Source organism: Protopterus annectens, chromosome 8.part0 (assembly GCF_019279795.1).
Source record: "Protopterus annectens isolate FY-2018-M chromosome 8.part0, PAN1.0, whole genome shotgun sequence".
In the NCBI taxonomy this organism is placed as follows: domain Eukaryota; kingdom Metazoa; phylum Chordata; order Ceratodontiformes; family Protopteridae; genus Protopterus; species Protopterus annectens.
In genome coordinates this window covers 22,400,042-22,423,628 of record NC_056741.1, presented here as the reverse complement: position 1 = coordinate 22,423,628, position 23,587 = coordinate 22,400,042, and the positions used below count along the sequence as shown (strand labels likewise).

The 23,587-nt window shown below is 41.9% G+C and overlaps 1 protein-coding gene across 1 annotated transcript in view; it reads left to right on the top strand.

Annotated features, from left to right (window-relative positions):
- Positions 1–23,587, top strand: part of NCAPD2 (non-SMC condensin I complex subunit D2) — a 1,714,408-nt gene that overhangs the window by 1,518,878 nt on the left and 171,943 nt on the right. Inside the window, exon 29 of the mRNA XM_044079588.1 lies at positions 11,740–11,923. Coding sequence (XP_043935523.1) covers positions 11,740–11,923 — 184 coding nt within the window. The remainder of the gene's footprint in view (positions 1–11,739; positions 11,924–23,587) is intronic.

Sequence of the window (23,587 nt, the reverse complement as noted above, 5' to 3'; positions counted from 1 at the left end):
ATCGCTTTTCCATTTAGTTCTGTTTGCTTTATACAAAAGTGTAATTTTGTTAGGAGTGACAAAAGTACTGTGTAAACATTTCCAAGTGAAAAATTTCCAGTGTAGTAAAGATGCAGATGTTCTGTAGTCCAATCTCGCCTTCATTCTTACTGATAGGATCGGAGCCGATCCTCAGCTCTGACTCTGCCCATTTACAAGCTCGAAGTCTTCTAGTTGGCTCGGGGCTAGGTAGGTATCCCATGATGCACCAGTACAATCCCCAGATCTCATTTGCCGTGTCAGCGAGTTTGGATGTGCTGCTTCTTGGCCGTGGCTAAGTCTTACACATTTTGTTCAAACATTTTTGGATAATCTTCTAATTTCACATTTTGATAGTGTTATATAGCATTGTATAGCTATAGTTAGTGTAGTGTTTGCAGTTAGAATAGTTAGCGTTTATTACAGCGCCTTTTGTGTGCAATTTCTTTTTAAGTACAGTTGGCCTTATAGTACTTGGTATCCTGTGTGTTTTTCACTTGGTTGATATATACATATATATATATATATATATATATATATATATATATATATATATATATATATTGCACGGCGTTAGATACAATGTCGGATATAATAAAGAAACCCAAAAAGCACTTTAGAGGTACAAAAGTACTTTTATTGAGTGGAACAAACAATCTGAAGTAGTTCACTTCATTTGATCAGCAACCTGTGGGTATCGGATCCGTCCTTGGATCCGAGCAGGCAGCTTTCCAAGCTAAAAGATTCGAGCTCTCAGCTCCTCCCCTTACCCATAATGCCCTGCCACCTCCCTCCAGTCCCAGATCTTGTTTGCCGTGGCTTCTGATAGCTTTTAGCGAGGAGCTCTTGGTGTTGGGTGTAAGTTTAAAGAAACTTTAAAACTTTTTTCTTTGACCAAGGTGCTAGTGCTTCTACAGTCAAGGTTCAAATGGCAGCTATTTCCCATTTCCACATTGCGGATAACCTTGGCCCCTTAGCTTCCGCTAAGATATGCAAAACCTTTTTGAATGGCACCTTTCTGTTGAAACCTGTCAAGAATGCGATTCCACCTTAGGACTTAACCTTGGTTCTTCAGGCCTTGACTTGCCCACCCTTTGAACCAGCTTCGATTGACTTAAAATTTTTATCTTGGAAAACGGCCTTCCTGATTGCAATTACTTCAGCCAGGAAGAGTATCTGAGCTTCAAGCGCTTTGCATGAAACCCCTGTATCTGGTCTTCCATAAGGACAGAGCGTCTCTCAGGACTAACCCTTCTTTCTTGCCCAAGGTAACCTCTGAATCCAATATCAACCAATCCATTAATCTGCCTGTGTTTTTCCCCAACTTTCAGAACAAAGGGGAATACAGATTGCACTTACTGGATGTACACAGACAATTGCGTTTCTACTTGTACAGGACGGCTACTACTAGGAAATCAGATCAACTCTTTGTTTCTTTTGCTAAACCATCTTTGGGTAAGCCTATTACGAAAGTTACCTTGGCCAGATGGATATCCCAATGCATCAGGCATGCTTATTTAGACTCCGGCCAGCCTGAACCCTTGGGGGTCCATGCCCATTCTACCAGGTCTATGGCTACTTCTGCAGCATTCTGGTCGAGAGTACCTCTAGACGACATCTGCTCGGCAGCTACTTGGTCCTCTTCTCATACCTTCATTTCTCATTATAAATTGGATCTGATATCCAGGAGTAGGGCATCATTTGGCTCCGCAGTGCTCCGGAATATCCTTCCTTGAGGTCCGCCCAAGGATTTGGGTAGCTGGGGACTCTGTCCCACAGGTTGCTGATCAAATGAAGTTAACTACTTCAGATAAAGAAGTTATGTACTCGCCATAACGTTCCATCTGAGTAGGTAACTTCATTTGTCTGCAACCGACCCCCCCCCCCCTCCTTCCCCCTAACCTGATTTATGGTTATTCCATCATGCAGGGTTTCACCTGGTCTTGCATTTGGTTAGGGTTCCTCTTTCGAGGGTCGTAGTCTGTTTCTTGTTTAGCAAACTCGATCTGAGGACTGGAGGGAGGTGGCAGGGCATTGTGGGTAAGGGGAGGAGCTGAGAGCTCAGATCTTTTAGTTTGGAAAGCTGCCGGCTCAGATCTGAGGACGGATCCGATACCCACAGGTTGCTGATCAAATGAAGTTCCCTACTCAGATGGAACGTTATGGTAAGTACGTAACTTCTTTTTCAGGTTGCTCCTTCATGCATTCGGCTCAACTGAAGAAAAAACACAGATCGGTGCCCGATTTCGCCCCCTGGCGTCGTCAGTGTGAAATTACAAGTAAGCATCACACCAGCCCATATTTTATATTAGGAAGAGACAATTACATGAAAATATATAATATAATGCAAAAATTCAAAAACAAATAAGTATATACATGTATATGTGTATACAAGAATGATATTCAACACATTATCATGCTTTTAAGTAGACAATGGAAGAAACACTAGTAAAATATTAAATTAAGCTTATACGTAAACAAATACCAAAAGTATATAATTATATATTATATACCATGAGTGTACATATATATGAATATAATATGGCCTCATGCAACTACACATACCCAATAATGAGTATGACAACATTATTATTAAATATAAAGACTAGAAAGAGAGTTGGGGAAAAATTAAAATAAATAAAAAGAAAATGACTAGTATGAATATAGAAAAGAGGAGGAAAAATAGTTACCAATGATCATTAAGACCAGGTTTGTACATAGCCCCAAGTTTAATCATCCACATTCTTTCTTTTTTATTCAAAAGTTGATGTTTGGTTAAATCAGATAATCTACTACCTTTAATAGCATCAATACCAACAAAGATAAAAGAAGCAGTGTTGTGATCACATAAATGTTTATAAAGAGCACTTCTTACACATTTACAATTGATGTCACTCAAATGTAAAGCGATTCTGCTCTTAAAACTTTTAGAGGTTTGTCCAATATAAAAGGAACCACATTGACATACTGCCATATATATCACCCATTCTGTGCGACAAGTGATAAGATGTTTAATATCAAAAACTTTATAAGTATTGACAGAAGTGAAGGACTTGGTTCATGACATCACTTTACAATATACACAATTGCCACAGGCATGTGAACCAGTTGGTAAATCTCTAGTTGTGTCATCTTTAGGCCAGTCGATCTGTTTGAACCAAGAAAGGGATTCCCCTAGATTCTTACCCCGTCTAAAACTATATGAACATCTAGACTCCAGAAGTTGATCAAAAAAAGGATCCGATTTAAGTACTTCCCAATGGTTATTTATAACAGTACATATCTTGAAAAGATTAGTACCATAATTGACCACAAATCTAACATTCTGGTTAGGTCTAAGTCTAGATGTTAGAGTCATCTGCATCTGAATAGAAGTTGGTAGGTTTCAAAAATTCATGCCTAGGATAGTTGAGAGCCATTGATTTTTGTATATGGATATTATGTTTATCATAACCCCTTTTGATGACTCTGTCACTCATATTATTCAGTTCCATCTCAATCTTTTTGTTCATTGCATATATGTCTAAGTCTGCAAAACTGTGACTTAGGTATATTATGAGTGATGTTTTTTGGATGGCAACTACTAGCCTCTAATATAGCATTCTTGGTGAACTGTTTACGAAAAAGGCCTGTATTAATAGTGCCATCTATTGCTTTAGTTACCTGTACATCCAAAAAATCAATGTTATTCATTTCTATTCTATCATTAAATTTTAAACCAGGGGTATTGGAATTGAGGTATCTTACAAATTCCTTCCAACCTTCTAAATTTCCAGACCAGACACCCCAGCAATCGTCCAAATAGCAACGCCACATCACCAAGTCTTTAAGATGTCTTTATCTGAGTAAATGAATTGCCACTCAAGATATCCCATATAAAGATCCGCATAAATAGGTGCAAATGTGGTACCCATGGCCGTGCCTCTCATTTGTAGGTAACAGTCACTATGAAAGTAGAAAACATTATATTCCAATACTATCTTAACCAAAGCAATCAAGAATTCTATGTGGGTATAGCTATATTTCCCACACAAGCTGAGCCAATATCTAAGAGCTAATATACCACCATGATGCAGAATGTTTGTATATAGTGATTGCACATCAAGTGTGCAAAGAAAAAAATCATGTTCAACTTGCAAATCATTTGAGACATAAAAATTCACCAGAATCTTTAAGTCTGGCTCTAACAAGTCCTAATAAAGGTTTTAGTTGTTGTTCCAAATAAACAGACAAAGGTTCCATCAAAGATCCACGTCCTGAGACGATGGGTCTTCCAGGAGGGTTATTTATAGTTTTATGAATTTTGGGGAGAATGCAGAACCTCTGGGGTTTTGGATTGTCCACCGTCAGTTGTTTATATAGGGAATCTGATACATCTCCATTTGTAACGGCAGTGTGCAAAAATTTATCAATCTTTTTCTTAAAGACCATAATAGGATCTAAAGGTAGTTTATAATAAAATCTAACGTCATTCAACTGTGTGTGCTTCAGTTAGATAATCTTCTTTAGACCAGATGACTACCGCTCCCCCTTTATCAGCATTAACTATTATGATGTCATGATTATTTTTGAGACCTATTAATGCCCGTCTTTCTTGTTTCGTTAAATTGTCACCAAACTCCCTAAATATAGAGTTTTGTCCCATATGTAACTCGTACAAGACTAAATCCTCAAAAAGCTTAACACGAGGAAGAAATGGTGGTTGAAAAGTAGACTTTCTGAAGTGAAAAGGGTCAAGAAAATCAGCAGTATTAGTAACATTTTCAGTGTCAGATTTATTACTGAAAAAAATATTTAAGATTTAAATTCCTGTAAAATTGTTTTAAATCAAGACATGCATCATATTCAGAAACAAAACAAGAAGGTACATAGCTAGATCCTTTATTAAGCACACTCCTTTCAAAAGGTGTTAACACATAGTTAAATTGACTGAGATCATCCATGTCTACATGAACATTAAGTTCTACATTTTGGTAAGGTGCCTGAATATTTGTTCCATATTGCTCCCTGGTCTGCCTGCGGTGCATCCGCCCTCCTCTTCTAAAGGGCCTGTTTTGCCCCTCAATCTCTTGTGTAAAGGTGAAATTTGTTCATCCAAAGCTTCTGTCTCAGTATCAGTGCTTGGGGGATTTGAGGAAATATCAGAGGTGCTGGAATCAGTAGTTAAATCCATGGTTCTGGTAGGCTTGAGTATGGATCTGTTTCTTTTGTGCTTTTGTTTGAAATGCTTGTTAACAGGTTCAGAGAACCTGACAGATCTCTTCATTGATTTCCAAGAATAAACAGTATTATTTTTAACATCACCCATATCTCGGTTGAATTTCTTAAGCTTTTTATTTTTTATTTCTTTCTCAAAACCATTCCCCTTGGCCAAATAAGTCTCCTACAGTTTATTATAGTCACCTTGATTCTCATGCTGAAGAGATCTGTCAGGTTCTCTGAACCTGTTAACAAGCATTTCAAACAAAAGCGCAAAAGAAACAGATCCATACTCAAGCCTAGGAAAACTGACTTATTAGGAGTCAGGTAAAAAATGTCTAAATATTCAATGAAACCAAGTTCACTTTCCATTCCCTTCCAGATAATCCATATACCTACACATGTCAAACGAGAGTTAAAGTTGTTCCCAGTAAGTCAACACTACACTGGTGATAATGGGGACACATGCAGTCTAACTGCATTTCTCATGTGCATAAGAAGGGTTTGACACTGCCTGATAATCCAAAGGCTAATTCTACAAGGGCAATTGCTAATTCTGCAGCATTATTTCTAGGGTACCTACTGATGGCATTTGTTGAGCAGTTACTTGGTCCAACGTACATCCTTTTATATCCCACTACAAGCTGGACTGGCAAAATAGGTCTAGTGTCCTTTGGTTCAGCCAGCCTCTGGAATATCTTTTCATGAGACCACCCAAAGTTTGTAGTACCTGGGAACTCTGTCACATCAGTTGAAGATGGATGGAAGAGCATCGGTTACAAAAGTTGTGTACTTATTGTAATGATGGATCCATGTTGTCTTCCATCCTCCTGAACTTTCACTCCCTCCTTCGCCTAACAGTTTTGCATAATCAGTTTTTGGCTCTGGGTTGACTGCACTGATTTCACCAGAGCCTTGTTATATCAGAGCTTTTGTCTGTATGCCAGGTATGTATGCATATATACTATAAATTTTCTATATGATGTCCTTTATTGTAGTAAGTGGGCAAACTCAATCTGAGGTAATTCAGCCGATGGGGAATTATGGGTAAGGTGGAGAACCCAAGCCTTTGATCCAAAAGTGACCTGTTTGATCAGATCCAACAACCCATCAATTGAGAAAGACAGAAAGAAAGCACTGATCTGTCAAAGTAAGTACATAACCTTCATTTTTCTAATATTAGAAAAGGAAAATACATTTTAGATCTGTCAAAAAATTTTTTGGAAGGCTCAAAAGTCATACTGTGAACTTTGCGGCACTGCTGTTGCTCCCCATGCTCAGTCCTTATGCAGTCCTGGTAAAACCTCAGAGTCCTGCTACACATCCCAGTATTCAAAGGATAGAGGCAATATCTGAGATGTGTGGAAGGGTGACTGCACTCTGTTTACATCCTTGCTCTTTGTTTTAATTACTGCTCCTAGGATATTCACCCAATGCCTGACCACAGTAATAGCACACTGAAGAGCAGCTAGTGTCCACCTCCACCATGCGTGGGCAATTGTATTATCCAGGCTCAATCCTTGGAGCAAATACAGAAGGCCTAAACTGCACCCTGGAGTGGGTGTACAGACAGGGGTTTACCCTCATACTACAAAAAGTCAAGCCTGCTCTCCATTCAGAAGACTATTCCAAGGCACTCTCTTAGACACAGCATTTGCAGGGAACTTCTGACGGTGGACAATATGGAATCCGTGACTATAGTCTTTCAGAATATGCCCACCAGGGCTCAGAGGATTGCAAGACAAGTTGTCAACATCCTGGGTCACACAGCTTTCAGTATCCTCATGATCGTCTTTCCACCCAAGGATGTTGCCATGGTACCTACAGAGCATATGGGACCAGTAATGCCAGCCTCTGAAAAAGGTGATTCCAATGTTAAAAAAAAAAAAAAAAAAAAAAAAAAAAACAGGGCAAGCAAATACACTGGTTAAACACAAATCAAATAATCCAAGTAAGAGTAACCAGTCAACACAGTCGAATCCAATGAAGTCAGAATTCCAAAGTTTAATAAAACTGCATAAAAAAATGTTAAAAACAGACAAGCACTTTCACACCTATCCAGGTGTTTCTTCAGATCTAATCAAATGAACACAGAGTGCTACTCAAATACACAAAAGTTTGAGCTACCTCAAGGTCATGTGACAAGCAGTGGTCTTAAAGGAACATAGTCATTTAATCTCTTCCCTCTGTTACTTTGCAGTTCCAAGATCCATTTAGTCTCAATACATTCTGTTTTCGTTTTAACATCACCTCTAATGCTGACATTAAGTAGTTGCAGCACAAGAAACTTAAACTTACAAGTATCTCCAGTGGCCAGAATGTTTTGACAATGCATTCCTTTTATCATTTCTGGACGCGTCATAAATGTGTTCACTTATATGGTCTTTCAGTGCTCTTAGTTTTTCCAACATAGAAACTTTTACAAATGGTGCAGCTCGCTAAATACACAAGATTACAGCTCTTGCAGTTTGCAACAAAAGTTATTTATAGACATGCTTAGTCTCAGGATGCTCACATCTATCAGCAGTTTCAATAATCTGACACACATTACACACTCTGCAAGGATTAGTTCCTATTCTGTTGGTGAACCCTGGTTTCTTATGAAATAGTTTATACCACAACATTTTCCTCGAAGAAACATTGTTCTTAAAACAAAATTTAGGAACTTCATCTAAGATGCTTTCATTTTTATTGTCACGTGTAAAAACATACCAATGTTTTTTAATTGTAGTGCTACATCTATCTCATGCTGTTTATAGCCTCCACTGCTAAAATCTTTCACTAGCTCATTAAATGCAGATACCATGCATTCATCATCTGCATTGAGCCTGGCGTGGCTAAGAAATTGTCCTTTCGAAACATTCCTAGAAATGTGTTGTGGGTGCATGCTCTGCCTATGTAAGATGCATTTTTGCAAGTTTTTTTTTAATAAACTTGAGTGTCAGTACCAGTTTCTTGATGACTTTAACATCCAAAGACTCAGTACTGTCAGCATAGAACTTGAGTGAAATGGAAAAACTGGTCTGTTGCAGGTATTCAACAAAATACTGAAGCACAGATATGGACTCTGTCCATGTAAAAGGCATCATCCACAAATCTAGCATAGTAGGAAATGTATTGTTGAAAAAGGTTGCTCTCATTAAGGACGTAACACATCTCTCAATAAGCAAGAACTAGGTTCACATAGCTATTGGCACAAGATGCACCAATAGCTGCACCCACTCTCTGTATATAAAGCTCATCGTTGAAGGTGAAAACATTAAGATCAAATCAAGAAGTGAGCTAATCAAATGAATACGTCTTGCACTACATTCAGAATATTTACAGAAACAGAGTAACAAATTCAGTTCCTATATCATTGGGTATCACTGTAAAAAGTGATACCACAGTCATTGTAACCAACAGAAAAATGTCACTGCTGTTGGTATTGGACCACGCAAATAAAGTTGTTAAATGCTTGGTGTCTCTAAGGACAGTGTCGACTTTAGCTAGTACTGGTTGCAATTACTTTTCAACAAATATAGATAGGGGCTCAGTTGCCCAACCACAACCAGAAACAATAGGCCTGGGGGGGGGCCTCCAAGGATTTATATATCTTAAGGAGGCCATATAATATAGGTAGGATACTCTACCAAGAAATATTCAAACAATTCCTTAGTGACATCACCTTCCATCAACAAATCATGTAAAGTTGAACACATTCTTGATAATCTGTCTGTAACAGATTTGGAACAATCAGCAAACATGAAACCATCAGATAACATACTATACATACTCCATATACATAAAGGTGTCCATCACAAAAATGGCACCTTATTTGTCAGCAGATCTAATGTACAAATGTTCCATCAGAGTTAAGTCGATAAGAGCCTTAAACTGAGCTTCATCGAGGTTAAAGAAATCTCTGATGTTTACTTTGCGACAGCTCGCGTATATCTTATTCACAGAGTTTCAGAAAAGTCTCAACCAACAGTGGATTCACTGGAACAAACTGACTGGGTCTGCTATAGATATCTCTCTGAACACTAGAGTTAAAACCATGCATCAGTTTAAATGAAATATTCCGGACAAATAGTCTCAAGTCTGTAAGTACATCACACAAAATAGAACCTTTGAAAATAAAAGAAGGTCCTTACTTGTCATTGTTCATTAGTTAGAATGACTGTGGACTTGTCATTGATCATTAGTTAGAATGACTGTGGACTTGTCATTGATCATTAGTTAGAATGACTGTGGACTTGTCATTGATCATTAGTTAGAATGACTGTGGACTTGTCATTGTTCCTTAGTTAGAATGACTGTGGATATGTTCACAATTAGTCAGTGGAATCTTGCTCTGTATAGCTGGTCCCAAGTCCAGCTGCCCAGCCATCACTTTCCTTTTTCGAACCTGCCTCTGCTGTGTTGGAGACAAACACAATTGAATGCTGTATAGGGTAAACTTCCTTACCTGGAGAACAGGTGAGATGCTCTGGAGAGAAATATTTTCACTTCTGTGAGCAACAGAAATTAAAAAAAAAATGCTCCAGGTAACTTCACAAGGAAGTTTGGCAGGTGGATGCATTCTTGAACTGGGCAAGTCTATTTCTATATTCTTTTCCTCCTCTTCCATTTCTGGATAAGGCAGCATTGTTTCTCCCACCTGATCCAAACAGCAAGGGAGAAACCTTTCCTGCTTCCAGCATGCGATGACCTGATGTAGTGCAGGGAGTTTGTCATCCACCCCAACCTAAACCACCTTGACTCTTGCAGCTTGGAGGATACGACCTTGCTTCCCTTTGGGCATCTGCATTCCAGCTTTGTACTTCATACTATGAGGGACACTTGGAAGTTTAAGTCCCAAAAAAGTGCCTTCACAACCACCAAATCCTGGTTGGCCAATAACCATCTTACCGTAAACCCCAACAAAAGTAAACTTGTTCTTTTCAGCCCTAAGAAAAGCACTACTCTAAATAAAAATGAATTCCCATTCTGGCCCAAAATAAAATCACACACAACTACTAGGCGTAATCATAGATGAAAACCTAACATTTGACCTCCACATACACAATAGTATTAAAAAAAAACACAACAAAAACTTGGCATGCCCTATAGGCACCAACAATTCCTTAACCACCCCACCAAACAAACCCTTGCCTCTACCGTTCTATTTCCCTCTCTCTTGTATGTTGCCACTCTCCTTACCAACATTGAGTCCTCTTTGAAATCAAAACTGGAAACATGCTACAATAAAATCGCTAAATTTACAACCATTGCAAAATACTCTTCCCACCACTGTTCTCACTACACCTTCTGGACTGGCTTGAACTTCCTGTTTACCTGTCACACCTTCAATTAATCACAGCACACAAAATCGTACTCAAACCATCAGACTGCCCTGCTCTTACCAGGTATCTACTTGCCCACTACCACCCAAACAGACATCTCAGATCTGAAAATCAGCTTCTCTTAAAAGTGGAGAAACTGAACTGATCTGCTGGCCAGATGCTATACTCTTTTACTATTGCCAAACTGTGGAACACTCTACCACCATCAATCAGGGCCATTAGCAATCCAATTACCTTCATATCGAACTCAACATCTTTCTTTCCTTTTGGCAGTGTTCACACACTAATATTACTCCTCTCAAAACCTGACTCCCTCTTCCGCCACTCTGTCACCTTTAACTACTACTCTGTCTGTCACTACCTTCAACTTACTGCCTTAATACTTTAGTTTCACTACAACCTCCTTAAGCCACCTACTTATTATGGAATCCCTACTAATCTCAGTATTGAAGTGACAAGATTATATATCTGAACTGTACATATTTTTCTTATGAGTACTAGGCTACTGACATGCTAATTTAAGTTTAACTAACACATAGCACCTATGATTACTTGTCCATATTTGTTACTCTTGGAATCCTATATAGTACTGTAAGTGTTACATTGTATCTAAATGTTACAAAGTATTGTGATAGTCTGCTACTGTACTATTGTATTAGTGTTATTGTGGAGCTTGTCTCAATGGGCCTCTACTGAAAATGTGGTCATTTGGCCTAGTGGACCTTTCTGGTAAATAAATGGAAATAAATAAAATCATACCTGGGTAAGGGGGGAGCACTCAGGAGTTTTTGTAATTTGGAAGCAAGTCTGGCAGAAGAAAAGTGCACTGGTACTATATCTGTGGGTTGTACAGTTTAAAATGTATGCAAAGCTGTGAATCTTAAAAGTATAATTCTGGATGTCTGTATTCTAATATGTCACACTATTGGTGTAGAGACTATGAAGGCACTTAGAATCGCTTTAAACTCTTTACTGATGATATTACTGTTTGTACCTCTTTAATGGCATTTACTGTTCACAAGGTATTTACATTTCTTTGTCTTACTGCTTTTTTGACTTGATTTTTCAGAAAAATATTCTGTAATGTAAATGTGTGCAGGCTGCTAGAGGTATTCCCCAGCTCAGAGGTGGCAATGACTTAATTTGTGTATAACCAACTTATTTACATTCTTATCTTTTTTTTCTGTCTCTGCAGGTCAGAACGACAGTGGCGAGATTTGGCTTACTGCCTGTCTTTGCTCCCTTTCACTGATCGATGCATACGAAAGATGCAAGAGAACTTTGAGTGCTTTGGTGACAAATTGACAGAAGAAGCAGTATATCAGTCATTCATGACGGTAGTTTCCAAGCTGCGCAGGGGAGCTAAGCAAGATGTCAAGGTTAAAAGATTTTCCGTCATAATTTTGTAACCAACTGCATTTTTTTGTTCAATGGCTTTTAAACTTTACTGTGTGATTGAATGTGTCCATATTTCTTGAACCTTTAAGTACTTTTTCCACTTTGATGCTCCAAAACTGTGTACCTATAGTGATCTCTGGTTATTTAATGGTAAATGTGATAGTGTTCAATCTCGCCGTTTGTTCTTACACATGGGTTCGGAGCCGATCCTCGGCTCCGTGCCGGCCTCTTGCAAGCTCTGCATCGAGAAGAAGCTCGAGACAATCTAATACCCACAATCCCCCTCTGCCTTTACCTCAGATCTAGTTTGCCGCTGCTGCATTCGCATCGTTGGGAGCTAGCTCGAGGGTTTTCTAAGCTAAGATATAACTTTTTGTTGTATTTTACTGAGAATTTTATTTAACTTAATATTGTTAGTATTACCTGGTGTGATTGTGTTCTGGTTCCGTAGTTCTTTGGTACCGTTAACCCTTTTATCGGTATTTTTGTACCGGGCCTACACCCTTACCATATACTGCTATATTGAGTCAAATTTACCTGATTGTGACTAACCGGATTTGACATTTACCTGATTGTGACATTTACCTGATTGTGACTATTTTACCCGGATTTGACTGTGTTTTTGTTTCTAGACTTGTTTATTACCTACAATGTCTGAGAAGGCAAAGTCTGGTTTCAAGCGTTGTCAGTGTGGCCAAAAAATGTCGGTCACTGACAACCATAGTTCCTGTGTCTACTGCCTTGGCCCTCTCCACTTACAAGAGGATTGCTCCATTTGTCACTCTTTCAGTGGGAGGGTCATGACAGATAGGCGCAGGAAACTAATGGACAGGGGTCTGTTGAAACCAGCTTTCCAAGAGGCTTTGGATGCTTCTGACCAGGCATCAAGTCCTCTAAGGAATCGAAGACATCGGAGCCCAAGTCATCGGCTCCGAGCTCTTCTTCAAAGGTTAGATCACCGGTTCCACAGACTTCGGGGCCGAGTGTTCAACTGGTGTCGGTTCCTGAGCCTCGAGTCTTGGAACCGGTGATGGAGCTCCCTCCTTCGGCCATATTGAGGTCGGCTCCGTCTTCGGTTCCTTCGACCCGTTCCTCCTCTAAACTTTCGGATGTCGATGTGGATCGTGGTGCAGAAGCTGCTGGAGCATTCGGCCCTCTCTAAACTTATTTCGGTTTCCACCCAGCTGGTGTCGAAACTTGAAGGCCTTCCTGTATCTCCATCCATTCCTCCTCCGAGACCGATTCAGTCTTCGGAGCCGGAAGAGGCTGATCTGCTGATTGTGGAGCCCTCGGGTCCAGTACCGTCCTTTTCTCGGTCTGTTCCCCTCACCTCGACTCCGTCGGACCCGGTACCGGAGTCTCGGAGCTGACGGTCTGTTCTTGGTTCCGGGGCCGAGTCGAACCGACGTGTCTGTTCCGACTCTCCTCGGGCCTCGCACGGATCGATTCGGCTCCGTCCTCGGGTCGATGCCTTCGTGCCCGTGTCGGGAATTCTTCCCATTTCTTCGGAGCCGGGAGATTCTTCGATGCGGGACCCGGGAGCGTTCGACCTGATGAGGAAGGTGTTGTCTACCCAGACAACCACATCAGTGGAAGCAGTTTCTCCTCCCCATAAAGGGCCTTTGTCTTCATCTGCACCCACGGCCACATCCAAGCGTCGGGCACCAGTGTCTCAGCCACCCCTGGAGGGTGCCCCCTCTTCCTCTGAGGCTTCTTCGGATGCTCCCCACGAGGAAGTCCCTAGGAAGAGACTGTGTAAGAGGAGACACTTGGATTCTCCACAAGAATCCATAACATCTGATACTGACTTAGATGAGTCAGAAGGGTCCCCTAAGTCACCTTCAGAAGATGTCTCTTTTTCAGACATTTTGGAGATCCTGAAGCAGAGAGGTGACTGGCAGTCCCTTCCCCCTTCTGAGGATGAGTCAGTTCTGCTGAAGGCATTTGGTGCTCGCCCTTCCTCCTCCTGGGTCACTCCGCCTTCACGAACTAATGGAACTTATTGCTCAAGGGCGTGGAGGCTCCTGACACAGTGGAACCTGTTCCTAGGAAACCGAACAAGTACATCACAGCACCTCAGGATAAGTCCTACCTTACTAAAGGAGTTCCAGTAGACGCTATGGTGGTGGCTGCAGCCACGAAAAAGGAGATGTCGGAGTCTTCTTCGTCTGTCCATCCGCCTAATAAAGATTCTAGAACGATGGATAGATATGGGAAGCGCATTTTTAGTTCAGCGGCTTTTTCCATGCGGTCCCTGAACTATTTGACCCATTTTACACGACTGCAGAGGGATCTAGTCAAAGAGTTGGGAGATACCCTCCAGGGTTCTACAGATGCAGCTGTCTCAGAGAAAGTGACAGCGCAACTTAATACCCTAACATCGATTGTTAACTCGTCCATGAGGCTGATTTCCTCGCAGCGAAGGTTCGAGTAGGGCAGCAGCTTCAGCGATTGCTCTTCGTAGACAATCCTGGATGCGCCTATGCTCCTTTGGAAGCCTTCAAGTCTTCCTTTACAACGCCCCATTTGACGGTGCCACTCTTTTGGCCCCAAGGTAAAGGAGACCCTTACCCGGTGTGAACAAGAGGGAAAGACTCTGTCTGCTGTCGGAGTCCGTTTTCCACCCCAACCAGACCGTACCCCAAAGGGCAACGCGGTGGGAAAATGTGGTTTCGAAACAAAATCAAGGGTCTTTCCGGGCACACAGGGTGATGCCCCCCCTAGAGACAGAGGAGGGGGCAGAGGTGGAAGACGCCGCCCTGGCGGCAGAGGGGGTCCGCAACATCAAGGTGACAGGGATACACTCCCTGGTAAACCTTTCCAGCACTCCTGAGAGGAGGCCCGACTGTCCTGCTCTGGAGGCAGTCGGGGGTCGCTTAGCCTTTTACCCTCAGGCCTGGCAAGATATAACTACAGACAATTGGGTAAAAAGCGTAGTTACCAGAGGTTACACCATACCCTTTCTATCTTATCCCATTCCAAAGAAAAGACTCCCAGATGTACCGCCCCATCTGCGAGAGCCAGCAGCTTTAGAAATTTCAAAGTTGTTAGACAAAGAGTCATCCAGCCAGTCCCAGCGGACCAGCAAGGATTCGGGACTTACTCAAGGTTCTTTTAGTTCCAAAGAAAACAGGGGACTGGAGGCCCATTCTAGACCTGAGTTACCTCAATACTTTCGTCAAGAAAGAAAAGTTGCGAATGGTCACGCTTCAGTCGATCCTTCCATTTCTACAGAAGGACGAGTGGATGTGCTCAATAGATCTAGAGGATGCATACTACCACATCAAAATGGCCAGGGCAGCCAGAGATCATTTGCGCTTCGGCTGGGAGCCAGTCACTTTCAATTTCGAGCCCTGCCCTTTGGTCTGACCTCAGCCCCAGGGTCTTCACCAAATGCATGGCAGTGGTAGCGTCTCACTTGAGACGCCAGGGATTCCAGGTGTTTCCGTATCTGGACGACTGGCTCCTTTCAGCCACCACCGGCGTCAACTACTGCAGGCCAGAGACTATGTTCTTCAACTGTGTGTTCACCTAGGGATCTCCGTAAATTTCGGAAAATCCTTACTTCAGCCATCACAAAATATCTTGTTCATAGGAGCAGAGTTAAACACACGGCAATTAATTCTGAGGCTTCCCACAGAAAGGATAGTATCGCTGCAGACTCACATACGTCTTCTGCTCTTGTCAAGGAAATCTCCTGCAAAACTAGTTCTGAAGGTGTTGGGCCTCATGTCAGCCTCCCTTATTGCAATTCCCCTGGGAAGGCTGCACATGAGAGTTCTACAATGGCTACTGTTTGCTCAATGGTCATTTCAACAGCTACCTCTAACACACGAGAATCTCATAACAAAGACTTGCAAAACAGACCTAAACTGGTGGCTCCAAACGTGCAACCTTTCCCAGGGGAGGCCGTTTGTGCTACCCACGCCTACAGTTACGGTGACCACGGACGCTTCCCTGATAGGGTGGGGGGGCATCTTTCAGGGACAGACAGTCCAAGGCGAATGGACCAATTTGGAGTACAATCTGCACATCAATGTACTAGAGTTGAGGGCAGTGTTTCTAGCGTTGCAACACTTTGCTCCCCTTCTTCCTCTAGGGACTATTGCAGTTCAGACGGACAACATGTCAGTAGTCTGGTACATAAACAAACAAGGGGAACCAGGTCCTATCAACTATGCAGAGAGGCCATGAGAATTTGGCAGTGGGCAGAGTCCACGGGTCGCTTTCTAATAGCAACGCACATCCCGGGGTCATCCAACGTCATAGCCGACAAGCTGAGCAGAGCAATTCTGCTACCACACGAGTGGTCTCTGAAACAGTCAGTGGCGAAAGGATTTTTCGCACATGGGGCCAGCCTTCCTGCGACCTGTTTGCGTCTCCAATGAACGCCAAATGCAGGAGCTACTTTGCCCTAGTAGCCGCCGCAGGGGAAGTCCCCAGGGACGCACTGGTTTACGATTGGCCCCCGGGACTCCTGTACGCATTTCCTCCATTTCCTCTGATACGAAATTTCTCCGGAAAGCCAGGAACCTTCACAGGACGATAATTCTCATTGCTCCATTCTGGCCTCGTCAAATTTGGTTTCCCTCCTGAAAACTCACTGCATTCGGGGACCCTGGATTCTGGACCCAGAGCCGGATCTGTTGACTCACTCGTCAGGGGTTCCCCATCCCGCTCCTGTCACTCCATCTAGCAGCTTGGCTGCTCCAATTCCCAACTTAGCCAGGTCTGATCTCTTGTCACCAGCAGTTCAGAATATATTAGTGGCTTCGCATAAGGCTTCCACTACTAAAACATATACTAGCAAATGGAAACGGTTTGTATTCTGGGCGAATACACACCACGTTGATCCCTTTACGGCTCCTTTGAATAAGATTTTAGAGTTCTTGACAGACTTATTTCATCAGGGTGCTTCTCCTGCTACTCTAAGAGTTCAATTGGCTGCCATTTCAATTTCCATGTGGAAGAGTGTGGAGCTCCTATCATGGCTCACAGACTTTGTAAAGCCTTCTTAAAAGGAGTTTTTCATATTAGACCTCCGGTCAGATCTCCTACGTCACCTTGGAGTCTAAACTTGTTACTATCTAAATTAATGTTGCCCCCCTTTGAACCTGCCTCTTCTTGCCCATTAAAATTTTTGTCCTGGAAAACTCTCTTTCTGGTAGCCATTACTTCTGCTAGACGAGTGTCTGAACTTCAGGCTCTCTCCATCAAGCACCCTTATCTAATCTTTCACTCTGACAGAGTTTCTCTTCGTACCAATTCATCCTTCCTCCCTAAAGTGTGTTCTATTAACAACATTAATCAGTCCATTGAGTTACCCACTTTCTTCAAAAACCACTCCAACAAAATGGAGTATATGTTGCACAAATTGGATGTTCACAGACAGCTAAGGTTTTATTTGGATAGAACAAAAGATCACAGGAAAACAGATCAACTCTTTGTGGCTTTTGCTGATAGCAGGAAAGGACTTGCAGTTACCAAAAGAACTCTTTCAAAGTGGTTATCTGATTGTATAATCTATGTATACGATTCTGCAAATCAACCCCTTCTAAACAAACCCAAGGGACATTCCACAAGATCAATATCTACGTCTTTGGCTCATGCAGCTCGCCTACCTCTGGATGCTATTTCAGCGGCTGCTACCTGGTCTAAGCCACATACATTTATTTCTCATTATAAAGTAGATAAGGTTTCTAGGGACAGAGCAACCTTTGGTTCCACTGTGCTCAAGAACGTCCTCCGTGAGTTCCTCAGGATTTAGGAGCTAGGACGCTACCCATGTGTAAGAACAAACGGCGAGATTGAACACTATCACATATAGAAGTTATGTACTTACCATAACGTTCCATGTGGAGTGTTCATCTCGCCTTTGTTCTTACAGTCCCACCCTCCCACCCTTAGGAGGAACGTTCTTTGATGCCTGGCCAGAAGCATTTTTACTACTGTCTTTATTCTCTGTACATAGTTGGTATACACATATACTTATATGTGTCTGTTATGTATGTTTAGATGTATGGCATGAATGTACTGTTATGTAGATTGGTTTGCTTGGAAACTAGATCTGAGGTAAAGGCAGAGGGGGATTGTGGGTATTAGATTGTCTCGAGCTTCTTCTCGATGCAGAGCTTGCAAGAGGCCGGCACGGAGCCGAGGATCGGCTCCGAACCCATGTGTAAGAACAAAGGCGAGATGAACACTCCACATGGAACGTTATGGTAAGTACATAACTTCTATTTTCAGAAAATGCATGAACTGCAGAAATATGTAATCCAGTTGTCTGTAAATTCCTTGTCAGATTTTGCCTGTGCATGGTTAAGTCAGTGATGAGATTTCACCCCTTTTCTGAAATTATTTGTGGTTCTTTGACCTTGACTTACTTACCCATACCCTTCTCATGGATTGCAACCTGACTTCAATTTACGTTCATGCTAGGCTTTGTAAGGGCAAGCCCTTTCAGCTTCCTAACTTCCCAATACAATCTCTCCTGTCATTGCTCTAGATTAGTGCATAGTTAACCTTTCTGATTCTGGTCCATGTAGTATAGTTTTGTTATTAGGAACATAGTAATTAAATTTTTTTTTAATTTAACATTTGTTAACCGGGAAAGTCCAACTTGGAACGAGCCAGTTTTCAGTGGAGGCCCGGGGAGAAATGCACCAGACGCATGTCTTTGTAACATGGGAGGAAACCGGAACACCCGGAGGAAACCTGCATGAATGTTGGGAGGACATGCAGACTCCGCACAGAAGACACCCCAGCCGAGAATCGAACCAGAGGACCTGTTGCTGTGAGGTGACAACGCTACCATTGCACCACTGTTTTCTTGGCCTGTAATCGGAAAGATTTGCATAATCATCCTGCCCCCTGGAGCAACGAGCTTGTTTTTCATTCTGCTGTCATTGTTTATAATACTGAGCTGAGCAGGCAGTAGTGTTGCCACATATCCATTTTTTCCAGACTATCCAGAAATCAGAACTGTCCAGCCTTCTGGAAAATGCTGTACAAACTCCAATATTCTGTGTTGAAGAGCAAGCAGAATGCCAGAGTTGTAAAAACGCATCTCAGACACTTAACTGCATAGCTTTACAAATGTTTAAATCCAAACCTGGTATAAAGACATTCTACCTCTTACTGATGCGCACACACTTGTCAGAATCAGGCATGTATATGGTGGCGTGGGAGGAGAAGAAGGATGGAGGGGTGCAGTTTGAAACAGCACAGCCTGTGACTTTGGTCCAGTTTTTGCCGTAATAAAAGGTGACAACTCTAGGAGGCAGGTCCACTGCTGTTCTTGTTAACTTCATCTTGACAAAGGATTTGTAAACAAAGCTAGAATAGACCCAGAAAAGAAGACACTTTAAAACTGAGGTTGCCCTCTGGTGTTGGAAAGAGTGCTAAAGCCAAAAACTTTTCTGACTACAGTCCATGAAGATCTAGAGTTAGGTGATTTCATAACAGAATTCAGAGGATGTCGGGGGGGGTCACTGTTAAATTTCCACTCTTGAGATCCTACTGTCAGGGCTATATTCTTGCATCATGTAGCTCCCATGTTTGGGAGTGTTTTGCTGTGTGACTTGCAGTTCTAGATGGCTACATTTTAGCTTCTGCATTTCCCAGTTCTTTTGTTGTTTATACAGTCTACCTCTTGATTCAAGAGTTGATAATGTTTCCTACATTTAATGCCAAAAGCTTCAAAATGCTCTTGACAGTCAGCTAGTCTGGCCAGCACCAGCTTTACCTTTATTGCTTTGGCTGAAAGCACATTGTGTGGGAGGACCACATGTGCCTTCCTTTCAGTCTGTATTTGCAAAGTTATAAAAAGCTCAAGATCTGCAGCAGTTTCCGTTGCTCTAATGCATCTGGTACAGACACAAATGGGCATGTCTTAGGCTTTCCATTTTCCTGGTTACCTTGTGGTAGGCCATTTTGAATACTTCTAGAAAGAGATGTTCTTGCTGAGGCTTTACAAGACTGTTGAAGAAGGCAGACCACTATAGTAGGTCTTTGACTTCTCCCCTAGTACAGCAGCTTAGTCCTGCAGACCAATCAGTCCTGCAAGAAAGCCTTGAAATGTAAAGCATTTCTACATTCTGTAGTATGAAAGGTTCAAGGCCTGCACAGTTAATTGGAAGGTAGCAGCTGTGGAGGTCAGGCAGTAAGAGGCACTAGCAAGGAGGGGTTCTTCATATTTTCCCAAATCAGTTTGACAAGCAGGAGGAAGATAAGCAGTCAGGAGGCCAGATGTAGGCCAAGACTTACCTTCAGAGTCGGTCACTGAAATGAACTTCCAGAGTTTGCAAACTCCCATAGCTATTGAAGCAGTTTGTAATCACTAATGACAAGAAAAACAGTCAAGCCGCAGCTGTTATAGGAGGCCCATCTGTGTTGTCAGTACTGACCTTCCCACACAAAACCATGTCAGCTTTAAGCTTATTAAAGTGCTTAATTGCAGTAACACTAACTGATAAAATAAAGTTGCAGATTGAACAGACCTTAAAAGCAAGACACTAGTCAAATATAAGGCAACTGAGATGTTTAAAGACAGTTTGGGTTAAACGAAACAGAGTAAGTCATAACAAGGAAATCAAATGATAGTAAAAGAAAGTGACTTGTCCAAGAGGCATTCTTTAAATGTCTAGTCAAATAAAAGTATTTAGGAGGGCTCTTGAAGCTAGCCAGAATGAATTACTTAAGAAACCACCAAGGTAGTAGATTCTTAAGTTATAGAGCTTGTAAGTCCAAAGAACAAATACCACATATTTCCATCTGTACTTAAGGGACCCTCCTGTAGCCCCTCTGTGGTCAAGCACACTACTTGTGACTAGCTTTGCAGAACACTAAGTACCTTCAGGTAAATGGGTGGCAAATAATGCAGCAGCAAAACATTAAAGATTATGTGAAAGCAAATGAGTAGCCAATACAATCTCCACAGCACAGGCATTTTCTGTTAGCTTAGTGTACCAGTAAGCAGCCATGATGCCAAGTTTTTATAAGCTTTGTAGATCCACATTCTCAATATGAGCAAACCGGGGATAAAGGACATCACAGTAGTCCATGGAGGAAGAAACTGAACCATGAATGACAGGTACAGATCCTTTTGAGGTATTATGTTTATTAACCGGGTGAGTGGGCTAGTATGGAACCCTTTTCAGCCATGTTCTGAACTGATAGGCTAAGACAGAACAGTTAAATACCTTTCAGACTGCAGAAGAAATAGATAAAATACATACTGAATACATTGTCACATTGACTAATGTTGATGCGATACCCCAACCCCATGTAAAAATGGGAAACAAGGCGTTGATGACAACAATAATGCTCAACATTTTGAGACATGGGTATATCAGCAGTGGATGTGGATGGATGCAGTAACCTTTACTTCTTGATAAAATTGAAACACAACCGTTGAAGTGTAAAAATAACAGTTTGAAGTATGAGAGTAACATATCAGAAATGAGGGTGTAGAGAGTAACCCAGAGAGGGAGGATTAGATGTATACAATGAGATTGGAAGGAGCTGCATTATGTCAGCTGTATACATTTTTTTCTAACACTGTACAACTTTGCATACCTTACTAGCACTTCATAGTTGCTTACAAACTTTTGAATTTCTAAGGGGAAGAGAAGAGCCCAGTGAAAACCTAGTAGGAAGCGGGAGGTAGGGAAAGGTACCCTACACCCCTGAAACAACAGCGTTTGTATTCCTGGCATAGATAAGACTTTATAGTTTCCTTTTAAAGACCAAGACATTGTCCATCTCATTCGCTGCGTACGAGAGTGGGTAGTATCTTCTGACTTGTTTTTCCGCGGGAAGTTTTCTGACGCATTTTGTTTTGAGGTTGTAAGGGAGTTCGCACGACCTAAAACAGGATGGAGTACTTGCACGGGTACTGGCAAACGGGCTGTTAAACCGCTTGTTTCCGTTAAGTGACTAAAAAAATTTAATTTTTAAGGGCACCTCCAGATTCTGTCATATTGAGGAATTTTTTGATGATCTGTATATTGATAATGGATTGGTTTCACTGTAATCGTTGCTGTCGCAGAAGTGGAGCTACTTTCTACGTCACCAGCTGTGGTCATGTATGCTGTGGCACGTGTTTGATAAAAGGACATGAACAATCATAAATCTACGTGCTTCCACTCCCCTGACATCAAAAAAGCTTTTTTTGAACGAAAAGTGCAGCATTTGTGAACAGCCGTGCAAGTACTGGGCTTTGGATGAGAATCTCAAGCCTCAGGAGAGGATGTACCTTAGAAACCTAGCGGAGGTTGCACAAGAACATTTTGAACGTATTGCTAAGTTGCCCTACCTGCTCGTAAGGCACTATAACTGTGGACCTACCCTGCCCTGTTGGCCAGCAACCTCTTCTCACCTACTGCCGTCTTCACCCCACACCAAGGAATTGCCTCTTCTCTCGCCCTGTGAATCAGCCTCTGAAGAATAAGAAAACTGAAGAAAGTATGTGTTATACAAATTCTGTCAACAGAAGTTACATTGTATAACTTATTGCAGCTCTTAAAGCATAATCCCCTGCTAGGGCGTACAGCAGCTACTATCACCCTTTTCTCCTTCCTATCCCTCTTTCTCTCCTATACCCTTGTTCATACACAAGTTACTGCCTTCTCCTCTAATTCCAGTTCCAATACCTACTACCTAATAAAAGGAACTTCTGTAAGCAATTTGACATTGGCCACTAGGTGGTGCCTTTGCCCTAAATTATCCTTCTGTCTTGAAACTTTTCTCTCAGGAACTTGGTATCTTAAGCTTGCAGAGCTATAGTCTTACACTATCCCGATATCCTCTTACTCTGTATCGGCCAACTATACCCCCTCCATCCCTACTATCAAGACTACAATCTCACACCCTTCTCCACCTTTCACTTACCTTAACAAACAGCTCTCCACTGATTGTTCTCCTAGGGTTCACTCCTTCTGTGGCTCTACCCGCTCCGTTCACCCTGCGGGCTCACTCCGCTCCTCTACCCTGCCCCCAAATTTCACCCGCCCCCAGTGCTTCTACATATATACACACTGACACACCCCCTGCATTTCAAGCAATCACATAGACCAACCCCTTAAAGTGCTAAATCCTACCTCCCACCATTCAATCTCTATTAACACACATCCCTATATAATTACCTACACACTACAACTTACAATGTCACCTAACACTACATACACACACATTAAACCCTTACTTCTACTATCACTTCTATCTATTTTAGCTGTACCCTATATACTTGCATCCTGTGAACACCTCAACCACCTACACTTTCACAACCTCATCATCCCTCATAGCCACAATTATACATCCTATCCACCAAAGTATTTATCATCCAAATTTCATAGGCTCACTCACATCACATACTATAGCACTAGAACTAAAAATACCATAACCTAACATGTAAAGGACTAACTATCTTTTGCAATACAAGTCGTCCACTCCCTAATTGATGGTGATATACATCCAAACCCTGGCCCAAATTCTTCCACTTCATCAAGCCTAGCACACCAAATGCTACTAATTCTGACCTGGTCAACAGACCCTCCAATTCTCTCCTTGTAGCCCATCTCAATATTCGTAGCATAAACAATAAAGTTGCTCACCTACATGCACTCATAGATGTGCATTAATTTGAC